Consider the following 19,940-nt stretch of genomic DNA (forward strand, 5'->3'; position numbering starts at 1 on the left):
TTCTTTCAAGGTCCAGCAGCAATTCAGTCAAAATTTTATGCTACTCTAAATCATTCTTATTTTAGTTTCATTCTTATTTTCAACTACATATTTCAGTATTTTCAAAAGTTTTCAACAGTATTAAACGGGATGAAAATTTTCGAAAAAGAAAAAAAAAGAAAGATATATGACACCCACAATGCATCGCGCGGGAAAGAAAGTTAAGCCGCCATATTGTCATCGCCTCGCAAAATTTACCACCATAAAACGTGAGTCTTCATCACTGTATTTACAAATTTCAATGTCTGATTATCATTAATACACAACACAAAACGTTTTCTTGATGTACAAGTAATGAAGAAAATGTCGATAAGGTTGTTTCATTTAATGACTAGGATCAGCAACTTGTAGGGGCGATAATCCAATGATTACGGTAATGTCCGGCAGATGGAGTAGGAGTAAACTTTCGATTTATGAACCAATGAAAACGAAGTACTGATACTCAGGGCCAGGGGCGACAGCAACATGCTGAAGAGCATTGAAAATGCTCTTAGCATAAAAATTTCCAAAGTAAACTACCCTATCTCCAAGGGGAAATGTGAGACTATGTTGTCATGAAATTCACAGTTTTGGTAAAACACCATCAGACCTTTCCATCCATGAAGAGCATTTGCTTCTTTGTCTCAAGTGTTCTAAAAATGGGTGGATAGAGTTTGTGCTTAGAGTCAAGTCAGAAAAATAAAGCTGTCTCCTCAGTGATGCATATACAAGGTTTTAACACTAACCATTTTTCCAGCGTGTCTGTGACTGCAGGGCATACGTGTCACAATCCTCACGGCTAATGTTATACTGCATGGCCAGGTTCTCAGCTGTGATAGCCATTGGCATTTTAGTGTAGGTATCTGTAAGTCCACCCCACAATGTGTCTTCCAACTAAAACATTGACAAAACACATTGCTTACTAATATCACTGAAATAATTCCAGGACAATTTTGTGAATACCAATATTTTGGTAATCATAATGAATGGATGCAGAAAACAAAAAAAGGACAGATATCAATCGCAACAAGCTCGGGGTAAGTTGTTAATCAATTTATTGGTTCGTCGACCGGTTTCGCCTGAAGTCCACATAGATAAATTGATTAACAACTTACACCAAGCTTGTTGCGATTGATATCGGTCTTTGTTTGCTCCTGGTTCCACAAACACCCCGTATACCAGGTAGGTATCCAAGTATCAGGAACGCCACAAACATTTACAAAAAAATAAAAATCATGGCATTGGCTCTAGTTCCTGGTAGCAGAAAACAAAAAGATATTTTGTTTGATGAAGGATATTAAATATAAACTTCTTCATATGAGAATCAGCACAAAGGGGAGCAACTCCAAAATCAAAACTAAATGAAATGTTACCTTATATAATGACATATGTTTATGGTCAAATAATGGAGACAATGTTCTGTGTTCTACACTGTCTAGTTTAGTCAAAACCACTACAGGAAATGTACTGGATCCAAACCTGCAAGGGTTTTCCCAAGGTAGTACCAAAGCGGATATCTCGGACTGCAAATGGTGCCTGGCTCATGCTCTCTGTTCCACCAGCAAGAACAATTTCACTCTCACCGAGCATAATTTCCTGTAACATATTAGAAATGATCAAATGAAACCCCCCAAAAAACCCAGCAAGGAAAACTTCCTGATAGAACTATCATTATTGATAACTACTAATCAATAACTACAATGTACTAATTATGTAATGAAACCTTGATCTGTTGAAATCAACATTGTCATAGGTACAAAACGCATCTTTCTGTTTGCTGCTTATTTGGCAAAGAATAAATAATTTTGGAAAAAAAAAAAAAAAGGCTGTGAGAACTGTGTAATCATGAGACTGAAGCATTGAATACCATGGTGGCACATTGATATTTTTTATTTCTATGAGACTGTATAATGATCTCTGGTTTGTATCCTGCAATGACTACATAACAAAACAAAGAGATCCCAGCAGGATCTTGGCGCCCACCATTCTTTGATCTTTATTTGCTCTTTGAAAGTTGGATCTTTTCTCTTCTCATCTATTTTTTGGTCTTAATGATAGGAAATTGGAACATTCCTTTGCAGAAATAGTGATAATAATCTTTAAATCTTTAACTGCCAAGTCCAAGACAGTCACCTGAAAGCCATTTCGTTTTTTCTCATCAGTCCCAAAATCAACAGGCACAACTAGAGACCAAAGTGAACCAACAGATGAAACTTGAGAGAGATCCATTTAGTGCTTCTAAAGAAATGGGAATAACAAACTTTACTAGGTAAAATCCAAGATGGCTGCCTGTCAACCATTTAAATTTTCTGATCAGTTCAAAAATCAAACAGGCACAACAAGGGACCAAGAGGAACCTATACAAGACATTTGAGAAAGATCTTTGCTGTAGTTCTCAAAAAACAGCAAAGACAAATTTGCAAAGTCAAAATCCAAGATGGCCACCTTTCAGCCATGTTGTTTTTTTTATCAGTCCAAAATTAAATTGGTACAACTAGGGACAAACTAGGGACAAAGGGAAATATACATATAAAATCTGAAAGAGATCCATCCAGTACTTCTCAAGAAATAGCGAAAACAAGAATTTTTTTCTGGATGGACCACAGATGTAGAGTGATTAGAATGGCCAACCATCTGATGATGGTGAACTAAAAAAAAAGGAGTCAAATATCATCATAAGCTGTTAAGATGAACTTTCTCCATCCTGCATACTAGGTTCTTTTCTGTGTAAAAACAGTTACTTTTATGATAATACAGTTTTTTGTTTGAAGACTTATAGTTCCTCAGTAAATGGCCATGATGAAGTATTTCATTCTAAAGTGACAGGACAGGTGAATACTCAAGACATATAAGTTTTTAAAATAAATTACTGATATTAGTACCATATAAAAATGCTCCTGTAAAAGTGAATGATATATTTCTATACAAGTTTAAGATTTCTACACAAGTCTACTATATCTATGTAAGTTTCGTATTAATTAGCTCTATATGATTTAAATATTTCTATTCAAGTTTAATTTTTCTACATATGTTTACTATTTCTATGCAGGTTTAATATTTCTATATATGTTTAATATTTCTTTCTATGTTTTATATTTCTTTCTATGTATCATATTTCTTAATAAGTTTAATATTTCTATCTAAGTAAAATTTTTCTACATATATGTTTACTATTTATATGCAAGTTAAATATTTCTACATAAGGTTAATATTTCTATTGAAGTTGAATATTTCTACATATGCTTCATATTTCTTCATATGTTTAACATTTCTTAATAAGTTTAATATTTCTATAATATTTCTATATAAGTTAAATATTTCTACATACATGTTTGCTATTTATATGGAAGTTAAATATTTCTACATAAGTTTAATATTTCTACATAAAGTTAATATTTCTATTGAAGTCAAATATTTCTACATATGCTTAGTATTTCTTTATATGTTTAATATTTCTTAATAAGTTTTCTATGTCTACATAAGTTCAATACTTCTATAGTTTAATATTTCTATAAAAGTTTGATGTTCCATTACTACATACCTGAGCTCCATTGATAACTGCCTGGAAGCCAGACCCACACAACCTGTTTACACAAAGGGATGGAGCAGCCTCTGGGACACCAGACCTCAGACCAACATGTCTTGCTAGGTATATAGCATCTGTCGACGACTGTTTTTAAATATTCAATACAAACTTAATACAAATATCATCCAAACCTCAGACCAATGTGATAGACTTGGTGCATCTGTGAAATATGACTTGACTACATGTAGGCTATATTATAATCATTGATTGTCATTCTAGTCTTAAATTGTTACAAACTAAATTAACTTTTGTAAAATTAACAAAATTAAAAAGCACAAAAAAAATTGAGTGAATAACCTATATTTCATGTATCACCTCTATGAGACAATTCTATTTTATTTCATAAATGTCTCTTTGACAAAACTCACAATTCAGAAGAGGTGAGGTATTTTGTAAAGCAGGCAACATGTTTCAGCATCAAATACTCTCTAAAGGGATGCAAAAAAACCCTTTTTTTCTGTTAATACTATCATTAAAAAAGTGAGGAATACGACATTCGGTTTGTTGAAGTATTGAAGATATTTTACCTGTATGACATTTCCAATGATAACAGAGCTGACATTCTCTGGGTTGACATTACCAGCAGCCAGCGCTGCCTGAGATGCCTGTTCCATCATTGCAGTAGCAGACATGCCTTTCAGCTTGCCTCCAAATGTCCCAAAGGCCGTCCGTTTGGCAGCCACAATAAACACACCATTAACAGCTGGAAATTAAAACAGAATATATTTTCAGAATTTCAAATTTTTTAGTAATATATAATGTGTTAATGTTATGACATTTTGATATACACATACCAGGTAAACAGTTCAAGAGATTGTGATCCACATGTCAACTTTTGATATTTATAACACAAAATGCATGCTTATGTAAATTACAACTGAAATGACACCATAGATAGTAAACCAATTTCAGACTTAAATATGAATAAAACCATATTTGAATAGATAGCATTAAAAAGCTGAGCAAGTTTCCAAGTGATTCATGTCAGTTATGTGATACAACACTCTGATTTATCAATATTTTTTTGTTAGAAACTGTGATGTTCTTGCCAATAGCTGAAAAATGATTTGGTTTCCATTGAGGTGAATGGGCTTAGGAAGTTCATAGCAACCTGGGTAAGAACTGGCCTTTTACAGCTTAAAATTAGTGAACAAACACAAAATCAAAATCTATCGCCAGAGAAGGTTCTTCTTCGGGTGTTATCCATAACACAAAACCATGTACGTCTTTATCACACATGTGGAAATGTAGATAGTCTAATTTTTTGTAATTTGGTTTTTGGAAACACCTTTGTTATATCAGTGATCACCTGAATATGAGTGAGTGTGATAACAATAATGTATGCGTAAGTAGCGATATATTTGTTCTTTCTTTTGTTTTTGCTTTACTTCGCCCCAGCCCCCACTCTCCCCACCGGGGTTTCGCCCCTGGACCCTCTCTTGAAATCATATATCCCTAAAAAAATATTTGCTACGATTGTGCGAGTCATAAGAATACGCAAACACAGTACTAGAGGGTTGTGCATTGTTCTTGTCGTCTTGTACTATTGAATGGCTTAAAATGTTGGAGGGTCAAAGTCCAGATATTTGTTTTGCGTCATTTTTTCTCCGTGAGAGTAAATCCTGTAAAATGTAACTAAAAACAACTACAACTTTCACCGATAGAGACATAGGACTGTTAATGTATACATGTTTGCTTATCTATTTTCACCATGAGGTTGTTTAAAACCGGCGAAATGAAATTTACCTCTTGACAGCGCCATGCTGAAACTTTTCAGTAAAAAGGTGGACTTTGATTGGCTCCCTGGGAAATTGTCCGTCGTGTTCGATAGGCAAATCAAAAAGAGGGCGCATTCGAATTAGAAATTTGACATGTACCTGTAATAGTAAGGCGAGACTGTCGATTGCTTTCAGAATCTGTTCGAAATAATGTTCCTTGTTTAAAACCTTCGTAAAGGAAATTCCCTATTAAAACTGGAATTGTCCACTTTCAACTTATTTGTCTTCTTCCTTTAAAAAAAAGAGAAGAATAAATTTCACGTGCTGATTTTTGTTGCTGTTTTTAAAGACTACATGTATAAATGAATTTATGATATCACACCGTTTGAAAGATATATTCTCAAATTACAAATCTAAATTCATCCACAGTTACATCAGAATCAGTTTGGGTCGGAACGGCAGTTTCCTGGGTTACTGTACGTGTAATATTTGAGTTCGTGGGCTTTTTGTACACATGTCTGTAGGGATTTTAAAACTATAGCTAGTATCTGTGGCGGAACGGTTAAACTAATGGACGGGACCGCTACATTAACAGTCTAAGATAAGTCCTACGGGCTTGAAAGATTTGCTTCATTCAGACTCGGTCCCATGGTCAGCGGTTGGGAGTGGCTAAAGGAAGAGGTCTCCCAAGGTTCAATATTTGGGCCTCTTATCTGAATATAACTTTAAACGACATTTCTCTGATTTAAAATCTGGTTCCCCATACAATTACGCACGTTGCAACACTCTGTCTTCTAGGAGGATGAAAACAAAATTTAGTTAAACGGTTCTCGAACAATGGCATGCAGGCCAACCTCGAAAAGTTTCAGGTCATCTGTATTGGGAGGAAAACACAGGGGCATCTGAATGAATTTACTATCGGGGAACAGATGATTAAACCATAGAACAGTGTTACCTTATCAGAGGTAGACATTGATAGTGACTTCAAGGTTCTTACTCATCCAACGTATGTGGAAAGGTCCCTATTCAACCGAGTTCAAAATTTAGCAAATTCATCATTTGCAAATCCTTTATCTTATCAAATTTTCGATTTTGTCCTCTAGCCTGGCATTTTTAGTATTCGAAAAAGAAAGAGAGTTCTGCGCTTTATGGAAAATGATTATACTACTCCAGTTAAGAATGTTTTGACTAGAAATTACTTGATTTTTTTACGCGTTTAATGGTTCAAGACAATGGCCAATTTTTCTAATCTTTTCAAAAGATCTTTTAGTAAAAATCCAAGTTTTATGTAATATCAGTATGATAGATACAGTACCGATACCAATAGTAAATCTGACAACGATCAGATCTGGAACAGTTTACCTAATGAGATACCACAGGGAGAACGCTCAGATGTGGAACAGTTTACCTAATGAGATACCACAGGGAGAACGCCTAGATCTTGAACAGTTTACCTAATGAGATACCACAGTGAGAACGCCCAGATGTGGAACAGTTTACCTAATGAGATACCACAGGGAGAACGCCTAGATCTTGAACAGTTTACCTAATGAGATACCACTATGAGAACGCCCAGATGTGGAACAGTTTACCTAATGAGATACCACAGTGAGAACGCCTCGATGTGGAACAGTTTACCATATGAGATACCACAGGGAGAACGCCCCGATGTGGAACAGTTTACCTAATGAGATACCACTGGGAGAACGCCCAGATGTGGAACAGTTTACCTAATGAGATACCACAGGGAGAACGCCCCGATGTGGAACAGTTTACCTAATGAGATACCACAGGGAGAACGCCCAGATGTGGAACAGTTTACCTAATGAGATACCACTGGGAGAACGCCCAGATGTGGAACAGTTTACCTAATGAGATACCACAGGGAGAACGCCCCGATGTGGAACAGTTTACCTAATGAGATACCACTATGAGAACGCCCAGATGTGGAACAGTTTACCTAATGAGATACCACAGTGAGAACGCCCAGATGTGGAACAGTTTACCTAATGAGATACCACAGGGAGAACGCCCCGATGTGGAACAGTTTACCTAATGAGATACCACAGGGAGAACGCTCAGATGTGGAACAGTTTACCTAATGAGATACCACAGGGAGAACGCCCCGATGTGGAACAGTTTACCTAATGAGATACCACAGGGAGAACGCCCAGATGTGGAACAGTTTACCTAATGAGATACCACAGTGAGAACGCCCAGATGTGGAACAGTTTACCTAATGAGATACCACTATGAGAACGCCCAGATGTGGAACAGTTTACCTAATGAGATACCATAGGGAGAACGCCCAGATGTGGAACAGTTTACCTAATGAGATACCATAGGGAGAACGCCCAGATGTGGAACAGTTTACCTAATGAGATACCACAGGGAGAACGCCCAGATGTGGAACAGTTTACCTAATGAGATACCACTGGGAGAACGCCCAGATGTGGAACAGTTTACCTAATGAGATACCACTGGGAGAACGCCCCGATGTGGAACAGTTTACCTAATGAGATACCACTGGAAGAACGCCCAGATGTGGAACAGTTTACCTAATGAGATACCACTGGGAGAACGCCCAGATGTGGAACAGTTTACCTAATGAGATACCACTGGGAGAACGCCCAGATGTGGAACGGAGAACGCCCAGATGTGGAACAGTTTACCTAATGAGATACCATAGGGAGAACGCCCAGATGTGGAACAGTTTACCTAATGAGATACCATAGGGAGAACGCCCAGATGTGGAACAGTTTACCTAATGAGATACCATGGGAGAACGCCCCGATGTGGAAGGGAGAACGTTTACCCCAGATGTGGAACAGTTTACCTAATGAGATACCACTGGGAGAACGCCCCGATGTGGAACAGTTTACCTAATGAGATACCATAGGGAGAACGCCCCGATGTGGAACAGTTTACCTAATGAGATACCATAGGGAGAACGCCCAGATGTGGAACAGTTTACCTAATGAGATACCATAGGGAGAACGCCCAGATGTGGAACAGTTTACCTAATGAGATACCACTGGGAGAACGCCCCGATGTGGAACAGTTTACCTAATGAGATACCACTATGAGAACGCCCAGATGTGGAACAGTTTACCTAATGAGATACCACAGGGAGAACGCCCAGATGTGGAACAGTTTACCTAATGAGATACCATAGGGAGAACGCCCAGATGTGGAACAGTTTACCTAATGAGATACCACTGGGAGAACGCCCCGATGTGGAACAGTTTACCTAATGAGATACCACAGGGAGAACGCCCAGATGTGGAACAGTTTACCTAATGAGATACCACAGGGAGAACGCCCCGATGTGGAACAGTTTACCTAATGAGATACCACAGGGAGAACGCTCATATGTGGAACAGTTTACCACGGGGAGACAACTATAAAGTTTTCTTAAGTAGATTGTTGAGTACCCGAGATGATGAACTCTACCAATGCTCATTAATATGTTCATGACCCCATTTTTTTGTAGTTCTTAGATTACTTTGATTTTTAACCAGTCATTTAGCAAACCGAAGAAGTTTGTTTAATTTCCATGACAAGTGATGATAATTCCTTGTTATATAAATGTTGAGACACACATTTAGCCTACTGTTGTAGTCTTTGTGTACTTGTTTATTGTTATTTGTTTTTAAAAGTCTATTCTAAGCTATTTTCTTTACCATTTCTTTATATTTTGATGTTATAGGACTAGATGGCGGCTGGCCAAACCACCTGTCATGTTTACGTCCTGCCAGCGTACCACTGAATCTTTAGTGCTACCAGTTAACCTTTCTGGTGTAAATTCTGTGTGTTTTCCAATGTTCTAAAACATCACAAAACAAATCAGTGTATCTTATTAAGAATTTCTCGTTATGTACATCCTCGATACCCCTGGGGGTATCACTTTCGCTCTCTACACCCCTGGAACATGTCATGGCAAAATCGAAGGTTCTTTGTGCAACATCTTGTGGACTGGACAAAAAGACTGGCTTGATCCTTTGATGTACATCAAACGAAGCTCGAGATCACGTAACAGTATATTGTAATGGCTATGAAGTTGGGTGTCGCTTCTTTGTAATCTTGAAAAAAGGGCGTATCAGCCTGTGATTGGTAATTTTTTTCTCCTTGGTTTTTCTCTAGGATCCGATAAAATGACTATGCCTGTGCTTTGAGTTTTGCTATGACATTTTCCAGGGGTGTGTAGAGCGAAAGTGATTGTAACTCCTGGGACCGATGTTTATTGAAAGCTTTGTTTTGTTTATTTTACAACTTTACGTATAACAATAATGATAATAATTACAGCTCTGCTGGTCTGATGTTTGTACGTTGTGTGATACGTGTCATAAAATAAATATTTTTGTATTTTGTCAAGATTGTGTCGTGTCTGTCACCAAGCTGTTGTGTTACGCTATTGACGTTCTCGGAAGGATTAGATTTTACGATATTGGCGAGGATACCACAAAAAACAACTGTAATATATGTTTGGACGTACTAATAAAGCTTTGTAAACATGGTTCTTAATAAAATTATTAAAGATATCTCTGATTTTGCTCTTCAGTATATATTGATACCATTTTGCCTGCAATTTACACGAAGATGTTTTGTGGATTTTAGTTTCCGTTTTGTCCGGCGACGTGCGTCGTAAACTTTTAACATTTTCAACTTCTTTTGGAAAACTCCTGAACTGGTTTCAATGACATTCTACAAAAAACTTATACAGCGCATCAAACTTGTAAATCATATGGTCCCCAACTACCGGGGGCTTGAGGGGCGGGACTAAAAAGTGTCAAAATCTTCTCAAATCCAGGTATGATAGAATCAAGTACTCTTCATGGATGGAAGTGTCTTGCGGTGTTTTATAAAAAATGTAAATTTCTTGACCTCAGGGTCTCACATTTTCCCTTAGGGAGGGGGTAAAAATTGCCATATACTATATAGGAAAATTACATTTTTGAGCATAATTTGTTTATTTTCTTTCAGAAATAGTTCAAATTTGGTTACAATTTTTTTATTAGTGTAAGCTGACAACTTGATGAGATACACATATTGACTTTGACTGACCCTCAGGGGCTGATGCGCGGGGCCAAAAATGAGTGAAATTGACTGAAATTTCAAAGATGTTCAACTGATCATGGATGGAACATCTTAAACAACAGATAAGGCTCTGTTTGATAGGAAAAAGAAATCCAGTCCAGAGCGCCGTTTCTAATACTGCAGTAATTCAGTAAACTAGGAGAAACCTTGTCGAATGCAAAATATCTTTTTTTTTAACTTTGACTACAAGCCAGATCTTGGATGAGGGAGACTGGCCGAGTTTTGAAATAGTAATCCATACTGCAAATCATGAAATTAAAATGCCCCTTGTCCCCTACAACCCTTAAAGACCGTGCGGTTCATATCACTATAGTAATTACGTGCTCCTGTCAGAGTATATAACACACAAGTCTCTGACTCCAATAACTTTGTGACATATGTTAGTGAGATAACTGAACGGTAACCTATGGTGACATGTTTGTCTAAAAACACAAGTGTTTAGCTTGATACCAATCACGTGTAACAGAGTCAAGTTGACGTAGATTGGCTGAAGATGATAGTGAGAATAGGAGTCTATATTTTCTTTACATTCTTGTTAAAACAAATTTCATTTGGACCGGTAGCTATAGATATGAACTGTGCCGTAATCAGTGGACCGTTTTGATTGATGCTTGTAACTTTGAAAGCATCCTCGATACTCCATGGGCTACTGTCACTCTCGCTCTCTTCATCCCCGGAACAAGTTATGACAAAATTGAAGGTTCCATGTGCGGCACCTTGTGGACAAGACGAAAAGACTGGTTTGATACTTTGATGTACATCAAACGAATCTCGGGTCGAATAACGTTATATTTTAAATGTTGGGTTTCGCTTCTTTGTAATCATGAAAAAGAGCGTATCAGCCGGTAATTGGTCATTCTTTTCTCCTGGAACCAATCAAATTACTTCGCTTGTGCCTTCAGCTTTGCCATGTCCCTGGGAATTCCGATATCCCACAGTTACAGCCCCTCGTTTCACTCTGTCAGATGGTATAGCAATAAACCTGACAAACGGTGCAGAGAGCGGAAGTGCTTGTAACCCCTGGAGTATCGAGGATGCTTTGAAATGGGCATCACAGAGAGAGACACACAAAGAGGGAGAGAGAGAAAGAAAGAGAGAGTAGGAGGGAGAGAGAGAAAGAAAGAGAGAGTAGGAGGGAGAGAGAGAAAGAGAAAAAGAGAGAGTAGGAGGGAGGGAGAGAGAAAGAGAGAGAGAGAGAGACCGAGAGAAAGAAAAAGAGAGAGTAGGAGGGAGGGAGAGAGTAGCTAGTTCATGGAAATATAAGATGGCACAATTGTATCATTTATGTAAACAATCACTTCATAGTAAATATACCAAATAAATCATCAAGAGATGTTAGATTTGACATCTTATGAACTATTTTGATTGTTACAAATATCTGTCTAACAGGGACAAATATGAAAAATTATATTTAGGTAAATATTCAAGACACACATTTTTTTGAATATATAAAATTTTGTGCCACATCATTCTAAGGATCAAATTATCAATTTAGATTTGATTGAAAGCGATTCCTGCCAAATCGCACCATTTGATCATTTGGTGAAATTTTCAACAAAGTGATATCTTCACTTTTGATTACTGTTATTTTCTTAATAACATGATAGCACCATTGTACTGGATTACACATGCTTTTCCTAGAGAGGCGTTATCCGGTGTGATAACTGTCAAACAAATGACACTGGCCTTTCACAGTTTGGCACAATTCAATCAAATAAATATACTTCATAATGTACTCAGTTATGCAAAAATACTTGACAAAGTGTAATGATACCAAGAGTTCGAAAACAAAGGGATGTAACTCTGTGTAGAAAAGACCAGGATCAATATCAGTGACACTTCAAAACTGAATTTGTGACTTACGTAATCATCACTGTCTTGTGCTCAGTTAATAATGGGCCAAAACTCCTATCTAGATTTTGACAATTTTTTTTCGTTCTCTTTGGATGTTTCTATGTCGTCTGCTAAAGTTTAAAGTGTATGTCCTCTGCACCACTGACGAGTCCTTGAAGGGCAAAACAGTTGTATGACTATAATTTTTTGGTTTGACTCTACTGTATCTAAATTCTATCAGGAGATTCTATTCACTTGTGTGTATTTTTGTACAATCTCAGAAGATTCTATTCACTTGTGTGTGTATTTTTGTACAATCTCAGAAGATTCAGTCTAAAGCTACGAAATATGTAACTTTGCTTCATACATTTTCTATCTTTCGTATCTTTTTAACTAAATTTTATTGTAGATTTTTTCATGAAAATGTTATTAAATATTGAATGATGACTCATAGTTACATGTACATGGGCTTTAAATAACAAAGATAAACACGTCAACATGTTCTAGTAAATGATTTAATTACATCTACAAATGATTGATCACAATATTGTACCTAACCAACCTTGCTTTACCTACACAAATTACAGTCATACCCTCTCCAACAGATCTGTCAAAATCACGACACCTTATGAAATCAAAATGTCATCACAGAATTAAATAGATACAAAATAACAACATAAATCACCACCACATATCCCTCACATTCAGTGATAAAAGAAACGTTCTATGAAATAACATATTTCACCATATATATTTGGGTTTGGGAGAGCCTAGATTACATCTATATGGATTGTACATGCACAGCATTTAATACATGACTTTATCAAACCTTTTCATATACTGCACTTCTGATTCTTAATCCAAAAAAATCTTTTTGATCTATTACATTTAGTTACTATCAAAGATTCCAGTCCAGATTATAAATATACACAAAATCCAACTGATATATAGGTGATCAGTCCAGAAGTGAGCTTCCTTAACTCGGGCTTTATTGAACTGGAAATAGTACTACAACACCTAAAGAAGTTAAATACAAGACTTTTATTTTCAATTTCTATTTAACATTCAAATTACTGTTAATACAACCACTTAGAAAAATACATAGAAACTTAATTGTGCCAGATCATGAGATGACAATAACTTCGAAAACTTACAGATCTGGACTTTAAGATAACTATCTTTAGCTCAACAGCTTTTAACACTAGAATGATCTGTTAAAACATTGTAGAAAAGCAGGAAAATACTCCAATGTAAGGCTTACCCTGTAATCTGGTTTTCAGCAACATGATACTATATTAAAATTCATCTTGAAGTAACAAAAGAATTTTTCACACACATCCTCTCATTCACCACTACAAATTAATACACTACACCAGTCTGGGTTAATATTGATATAATGATACAACCACATTCAGTATTCTAAATCACATCTATAAGTTTTATACAATTAGGACTTTCGTAGTTTCTCTCTCATCAAGTATTTGTTCTATTTACCTAATACCAAAATCTGCCATATTTTTTTATAACTTACATTTAGATAAATGTAGATTCATTTTTTTGGGAAGGGGCATAACTTTTTTCTAAATATAGATAGTTTTAGAAACATTTAACATTCCCTTTGAATTTAATAATAACGCTATTAATTGAGCTAAAATCTCATTTAATATCAACTAACAGGCACATTTCCATATAATGATAATTGTAATATTACTAATTTGGTTTTAATCTTGCAGATGTGCTGTAATCAATGAAATGTCCCCTCTTTATCCCTACAATGGAACATTCTCAGTATCCAAAATCAGTATACAACATGGCATCCCCTTGATCAGTAAAACTGAGACATCAAGCAATGTTTATAAATGTACAGCACTGTATAACAAATAGAAATCTATCTCTAATGACTGATACCACAGACTAGGATTTCAAAATTTCTCCACAAGTTTAGTTTCCTTATGTTGTTAGGCATATTAACTAAATCTATTTGTACAAATTATAATGACATCTGTTTTGACATAACATATGATTTGTACAACTAGTTTGATAAAAATTAAGTAAACTATCAAAGTTTGTATCATTACTGAAAAATGTTAACTACAGTTTATAATTAGTTTGTACAACTAGTTTGACATACAAACTTAAGATTGTACAACTAGTTTGACATACAAACTTATATTTGTAACACCATGTTGGTATATGTATGATAACATTAACTATGTAAAGACTTGTAGTTATAATAATCATGACAATCTTGGGTTTGGTTATACAGGAAACAATGATTATGGAATGTATTGTCCGACATTGTAATCAAGCATTTCTTTCTATCAATACATTAATCAAATTGTTGTTCATCAAAATCATGACTATAACCGTAACATTATAAATTGAAGACCAGGTATAGACAAACCAGATTCTAAATCAATAGAAAGATTCAGGTTAATTTTACTTCCTAAACACAACAAGATGTTCCGTGTCCTTATATAAAATGTATTTGTAAATCTGGATTTCCACCATTTCACAATTGGTTGAATGTCTAAATATTTTTTTTATTTCAACTATTTGATATTTAGCTGAATGTCTAAACGTTTTGTGATTTCCACGGTTTCACAACTTTCTGGATGTCTAAATGTTGTGTTTGAATTTGTTTCACAAATAAATATGATAGACGTTTAATTCTATATTATAACTGGTAGTAAGACATGATCCAACATGGCTCCAAACTTGTTTACCGCAGGCTTAGGACATTTCATAACTGGCTCTTGCATGCATTCTTTGCTGACAACAGGAAAAGAAGAAAAAGAAAACGTAGATACCGGCGGCGATAAAACAGTTGAGGGCAGTTTGTTCGTATTTCTCATGAACATATGACATGCTGTAATTCTGGTGTTTCCATTCATCTTCATCTTTCGGGATGTCCTCGAACAGCGCTGGGCTATGAATTTGGAAGAACGCTCCAAGTATAGCCTGTTAATACACAATCATACTTCACATAAGGACTGTGAAATACAAGTCTATACAAACAATGTGATATTTGTTCTGACATTTAGATAAATATGACAACATGTTGTAATATTTTAAATAACACAATTGTTACATATTTTCCTGTCTAATAATACTAACTGGTAAGTAATTGTGATCATAATACTGGTAAACTATCATGAAATTTACCAGGCCTCGTAGCTGGAATAGCATTCAATTGTTAACACATGTTCTGCCACAGGAAGGACCCAAAGTTGCCCAGCAGTGAGTGTGGGAGGGGCATTCATTGTGATCCATATGGAGAGTTCTAGTACATTCTGGAGGTCGTATTAAGTATAAAGCAAAAGAAATTTGAAAATTCAGTTTGTGTTTCTTTTTTATTGTTTTGAAGAATTGTAATAGCTTTTCAGAAGCTTAAAAAAACATGAAAATCCTCTTAAAACTTAAACCGTTCTATTTTCAGATTATTAGATGTGTCCAAAAATCTATTTTACTGTATATTACAACTTTCATAAATAATGTCAGTTGTATGTCATATGACTTGTATGACAACATTGTGTAACAATTTTACATGTGATTTATGATACATCAATCTTTCCATTTTCTGAATTTCAACTTTAAGGAGTAACTATTCACAAAGAAAGGAATCTTTAAAAATATCAGAAAAATAAGAAATCATAGCCAACTTTCCTCAATAGGATAAGAAACAACTGAACACATTGTGAAAGAGAACCGGAGAAGGCATTATACAAGGAAGCGAAGCAGAAAGAAAACAATGAAATGGAGGATTATGTATACCGTGTCCGTGGATCGCCTTCCCAGAAACAATATATAAAGAGGAAACTTTTAATGTCATTTCAACTTGAAAATAGTGAATTGTTTATGCTTTTTAGCTTTTAATTGACTATATATAATAACTGAGAATATTAGAATTTTTATAGGAAACATCTCCTGATCATCATATAATTTTAGATATGGATATAAAGCATTTGTTTTGCCTGCGTCCATTGTTTACTTATTACTTATGTATATATAATTTGTATTGGCCACGTCGGAACTGAGCATTGCTGGATTTCCATACAACGACCTCGTCTGCAAGCTCCCAGTCCCGATTCTCTTGATATAATCTGCTGCAGGATGCAGAAGAATACTAATTGAGTGATGACGTAAGTCTCTTGATATCAAAGTAAGCCCAAAGGAAATACTTTGCTTAGAAAAAAGGCTTTCTTTAGTAAGGCAGAACAACAATGTTCGACCCAGAGCCAGACCGAGGGACGGGGCAAAAGTTTGACTCCACTCGGCTTAAAATTGAAAGTTGTAATTTTGAAAATTTGAAATGTATTTACACCACTGGGCTTTGCTGATTTTAGCTAAAAAGGATAGATACGCTGAGAAGTATGTTCTCTCGCCATAACCAAACTATAAAATACCAGCTTCGATACCCACAAGTCCACATTTCCACGCGACCGCGATCTTGTGATAGACCGATCGACGTGTTCATCATTCCATCGTTATGTCATATATTAACAAAAGTTATGAAGTTGTAATCACTCACCAACATAACTACACCCCATATGCTGATGATGGTGCAGCATATCGACAGTTTGGGACCACAAAGCGGACACGACACCATTTCAAAGGCAATTCTGTCAAATTCCTTCAGCTCCAAGATCAGGAAGTGTACGACGACCTTCACCTTGAATCATGTGACGACTACCTCGGAGTAAGACGTGATAGACCACAAATTTTCTTGAAATTTAAAAACCAACGACAGCAAAAATAACACAGTTGATGTGCTAATTAAACTTTCCATTTGCCATAAAAATATACGTGTTTTTGAGGTTAACAGTATTTTACATTTGAAGTCATTTTTTTAAAATTCTAATGTTTTGATACAAAAATCTTTTCATTTCCATCAAAAAGTTACCCTCTTAAATCCCGACATCTTTGGCACACCACAGGCCCGGCGGAAGCAATTTGACATGGGAGGGGGGGGGGGGGGCTCCCATACATAATTAAGGCAGGGGGTCTGGGTGCCACCTTTGGCCGCCACCCCCCCCCCCCCCCCCCCTTTGTTTTCAACCATGTTTTTTTTTGTAAAATTGCTCAAATTGTGATGATGACAATAGTAAATGTAAATTACAAATAATTACTAGGCATGATAAAACAAAACCTATCTGAGATCAACAATGACACAACAAAGTCTGGACAATTGCATGCTACTTCATGTCCACAAAGAGGCGACTGCATCTATTAATGTAAACAATGAAAACCGCGAGAGGGTATTTGGAAAGTTCACATCAGATGACTGATTTCGCATAGTTTCTTTGTTCGATGAGGTCAAGTATAACTTTTCATATTACGAAGATTGAAAAGTTTTCAACGATATGATTCAAAGAAATGAATATATACTATATTGTCACAGAATTGTGTTTTGTCAGTACAGAGTGTATGATATGATGAAAATCGACCTACTAAAACTTAATTATCATTGAATATTAAATACCATCTGTAAAATTTGCAATTTTTCTCTGCTTCGCCGGCCCTACACCACGATACACAAGTTTCTGTTTTTTCTTTTCCAGAACAATGTTTCGTCATTTGAAAATCGATTTCGTGATGAAAATAAGACGAAGGAAAGAAACGGTGGTGCGCTATACGATATGGTATATTAATTGGTATTTATTAATTTTTCCTTCCAAATCCTTTCATATTTAATTCTAAAAGATTTCATGAAGTCAGTGGTTTATAAACTCGGGTATCAGTAAAGTTACGTTTCTGTAAAGTCAGGTGTCAGTAAATTCACGTTTTTAAAAGTCAAATGCCTGAAGAGTCAGATGTGTTTAAAATCAGGTGTAGGTGAAGACAGTGACGGTAAAATCAGGTGTCGGTGAAGACAGTGTCGGTAAAATCAGTTGTCGGTGAAGACAGCGTCGGTATAATCAGGTGTAGGTGAAGACAGTGTCGGTAAGATCACGTGTCGGTGAAGACAGTGTCGGTAAAATCAGGTGTAGGTGAAGACAGTGTCGGTAAAACTAGGTGTCGGTGAAGACAGCGTCGGTAAGATCAGGTGTAGGTGAAGACAGTGTCGGTAAAATCAGGTGTCGGTGAAGACAGTGACGGTAAAATCAGTTGTCGGTGAAGACAGTGTCGGTAAAATCAGGTGCTCGGTAAAGACAGTGTCGGTAAAACCAGGTGTCGGTGAAGACAGTGTCGGTAAAATAGGTGTAGGTGAAGACAGTGACGGTAAAACCAGGTGTCTGTGAAAAGAGTGTCGGTAAAACTAGGTGTCTGTGAAAAGAGTGTCGGTAAAACTAGGTGTCGGTGAAGACAGTGACGGTAAAATCAGGTGTCTATGAAAACAGTGTCGGTAAAACCAGGTGTCAGTGAAGACAGTGTCGGTAAAATCAGGTGCTCGGTAAAGACAGTGTCGGTAAGATCAGTTGTCGGTGAAGGCAGTGTCTGTAAAATTTACCGGGGGTTTATAAGACACTGAGAGGGATAAGAAACAATGTCCAGTGGTGCATCTCTGACGTCAGCTTTCGTTCATTGACCCGTGAAGCCGTTATGATACTGCTGTTATTTAATGTACCTGTGGCTTTGTGATGTAATTAGTGTGAACTGACCGGACTGACCAGAGTAATTTTGTCGGTCAGTGAGAAGTGAAGCTCATTATATAACAAAAATAATACTTATATATAAATGTAACGTATAACAAAAGTTACATGAACCAATCAGCTTTTTAATGCCACCAATTTAAAGACGATTTTCTCCATATTTCGGGCAGAAAGTGGTATACAATATAGGTATTTTGTTTAGTTTTAAATTTAAACATGCATTTTGTTTTCCAAATATCAAAAGTTAAACAGAAATTATTTGTTAAAAAATGTTAGCACAATCAATTTTGAAAATTGTGAAGCATTTGAATTCTGTTTTGAAAAGATTTGTTATGGGCGTTGTTATGGGCGTTATGTATAATGTTTTATAGTCAATCAGTTTGTACAGGGACGTATATATCACGTTATATATACATCCCTGGTTTGTAAACTGGTTAGGTAGAGTTTAGTCCCTTGTACAGCGGATAGTTACAAAATATATATCGGCAGTTTATGGTCTCTCTGTATCAAAAGATTTGTTATGGGCGTTATGTATAATGTTTTATAGTAAATCAGTTTGTAAACTGGTTAGGAAGAGTTTAGTCCCTTGTACAGCGGATAGTTACAAAATATATATCGGCAGTTTATGGTCTCTCTGTATCAAATGTCCCTGAACTTACTAGTAGTTTGAATCTAGACGAAGGGCGACTGAGTTTTGTCTGATCCAATTTGTATATATCATATTCAGTGTAAATAAAATGGGTTGAATCAGTGAGCGGATTGCCTCGAAAAAAAGACAACTTAATCCTGTTAGTTTTGTCGACTAGTTACTCAAGAAAATGTAGATCGGGTTCAATGTTTGTTTTTCTTCCTGAAATTGATCTTCAGACAAAATATAAGTTACTTTCATGTCGCTTAAGTTGGCGTAGTTATCTGTTATGGTTGAGCTTCCTGGTCACTACTGTATAAATAGTAAGGGTAGTACATCCGGGACTAAATACATTAAATAAGTAAAGTTAAGCAAATTAAGAAATCTCCAACTTTCGAAAAAAAAAGCTTGAGTTAAAATAAACGATAATTTCAGAACGATTGGTGAAGATAAGGGCGGTATAGATG

At 36.1% G+C, this 19,940-nt stretch overlaps 2 protein-coding genes across 2 annotated transcripts; both read right to left on the reverse strand.

The window, feature by feature from the left end:
- Positions 1-764: 764 nt before the first annotated feature.
- Positions 765-5,383, reverse strand: LOC132553767 (3-ketoacyl-CoA thiolase, mitochondrial-like; the record flags this gene model as incomplete). The annotated part of the gene is made up of 5 exons (XM_060218040.1): positions 5,351-5,383; positions 4,132-4,307; positions 3,560-3,688; positions 1,498-1,614; positions 765-912 (listed from the first exon to the last, which is right to left on the reverse strand). Coding segments are annotated over exons 1-5 (586 nt in total), but the record flags the coding sequence as incomplete, so codon positions are not given.
- A 7,366-nt stretch (positions 5,384-12,749) lies between these two features.
- On the reverse strand, positions 12,750-16,911 carry LOC132553757 (ribonuclease kappa-A-like). The gene is made up of 2 exons (XM_060218028.1): positions 16,784-16,911; positions 12,750-15,213 (listed from the first exon to the last, which is right to left on the reverse strand). The coding sequence occupies exons 1-2, from the start codon at positions 16,859-16,861 to the stop codon at positions 14,986-14,988; spliced, it is 306 nt and encodes a 101-aa protein (XP_060074011.1). The 5' UTR covers positions 16,862-16,911; the 3' UTR covers positions 12,750-14,985.
- Between the last annotated feature and the right edge of the window lie 3,029 nt (positions 16,912-19,940).

The sequence above is a fragment of the Ylistrum balloti genome, unplaced genomic scaffold (assembly GCF_031769215.1).
Source record: "Ylistrum balloti isolate Yb309-2 unplaced genomic scaffold, AGI_CSIRO_Ybal_v1 Utg370348, whole genome shotgun sequence".
NCBI classification, from domain to species: domain Eukaryota; kingdom Metazoa; phylum Mollusca; class Bivalvia; order Pectinida; family Pectinidae; genus Ylistrum; species Ylistrum balloti.

Excerpts from the sequence above, each read along its gene's own strand:
- LOC132553757 (XM_060218028.1), bottom strand. The coding sequence starts at position 16,861 with ATGGTGTCGTGTCCGCTTTGTGGTCCCAAACTGTCGATATGCTGCACC. Across the intron at positions 15,214-16,783 it reads TATGGGGTGTAGTTATGTTG|GCTATACTTGGAGCGTTCTT; the intron begins GTGAGTGATTAC and ends GTGTATTAACAG.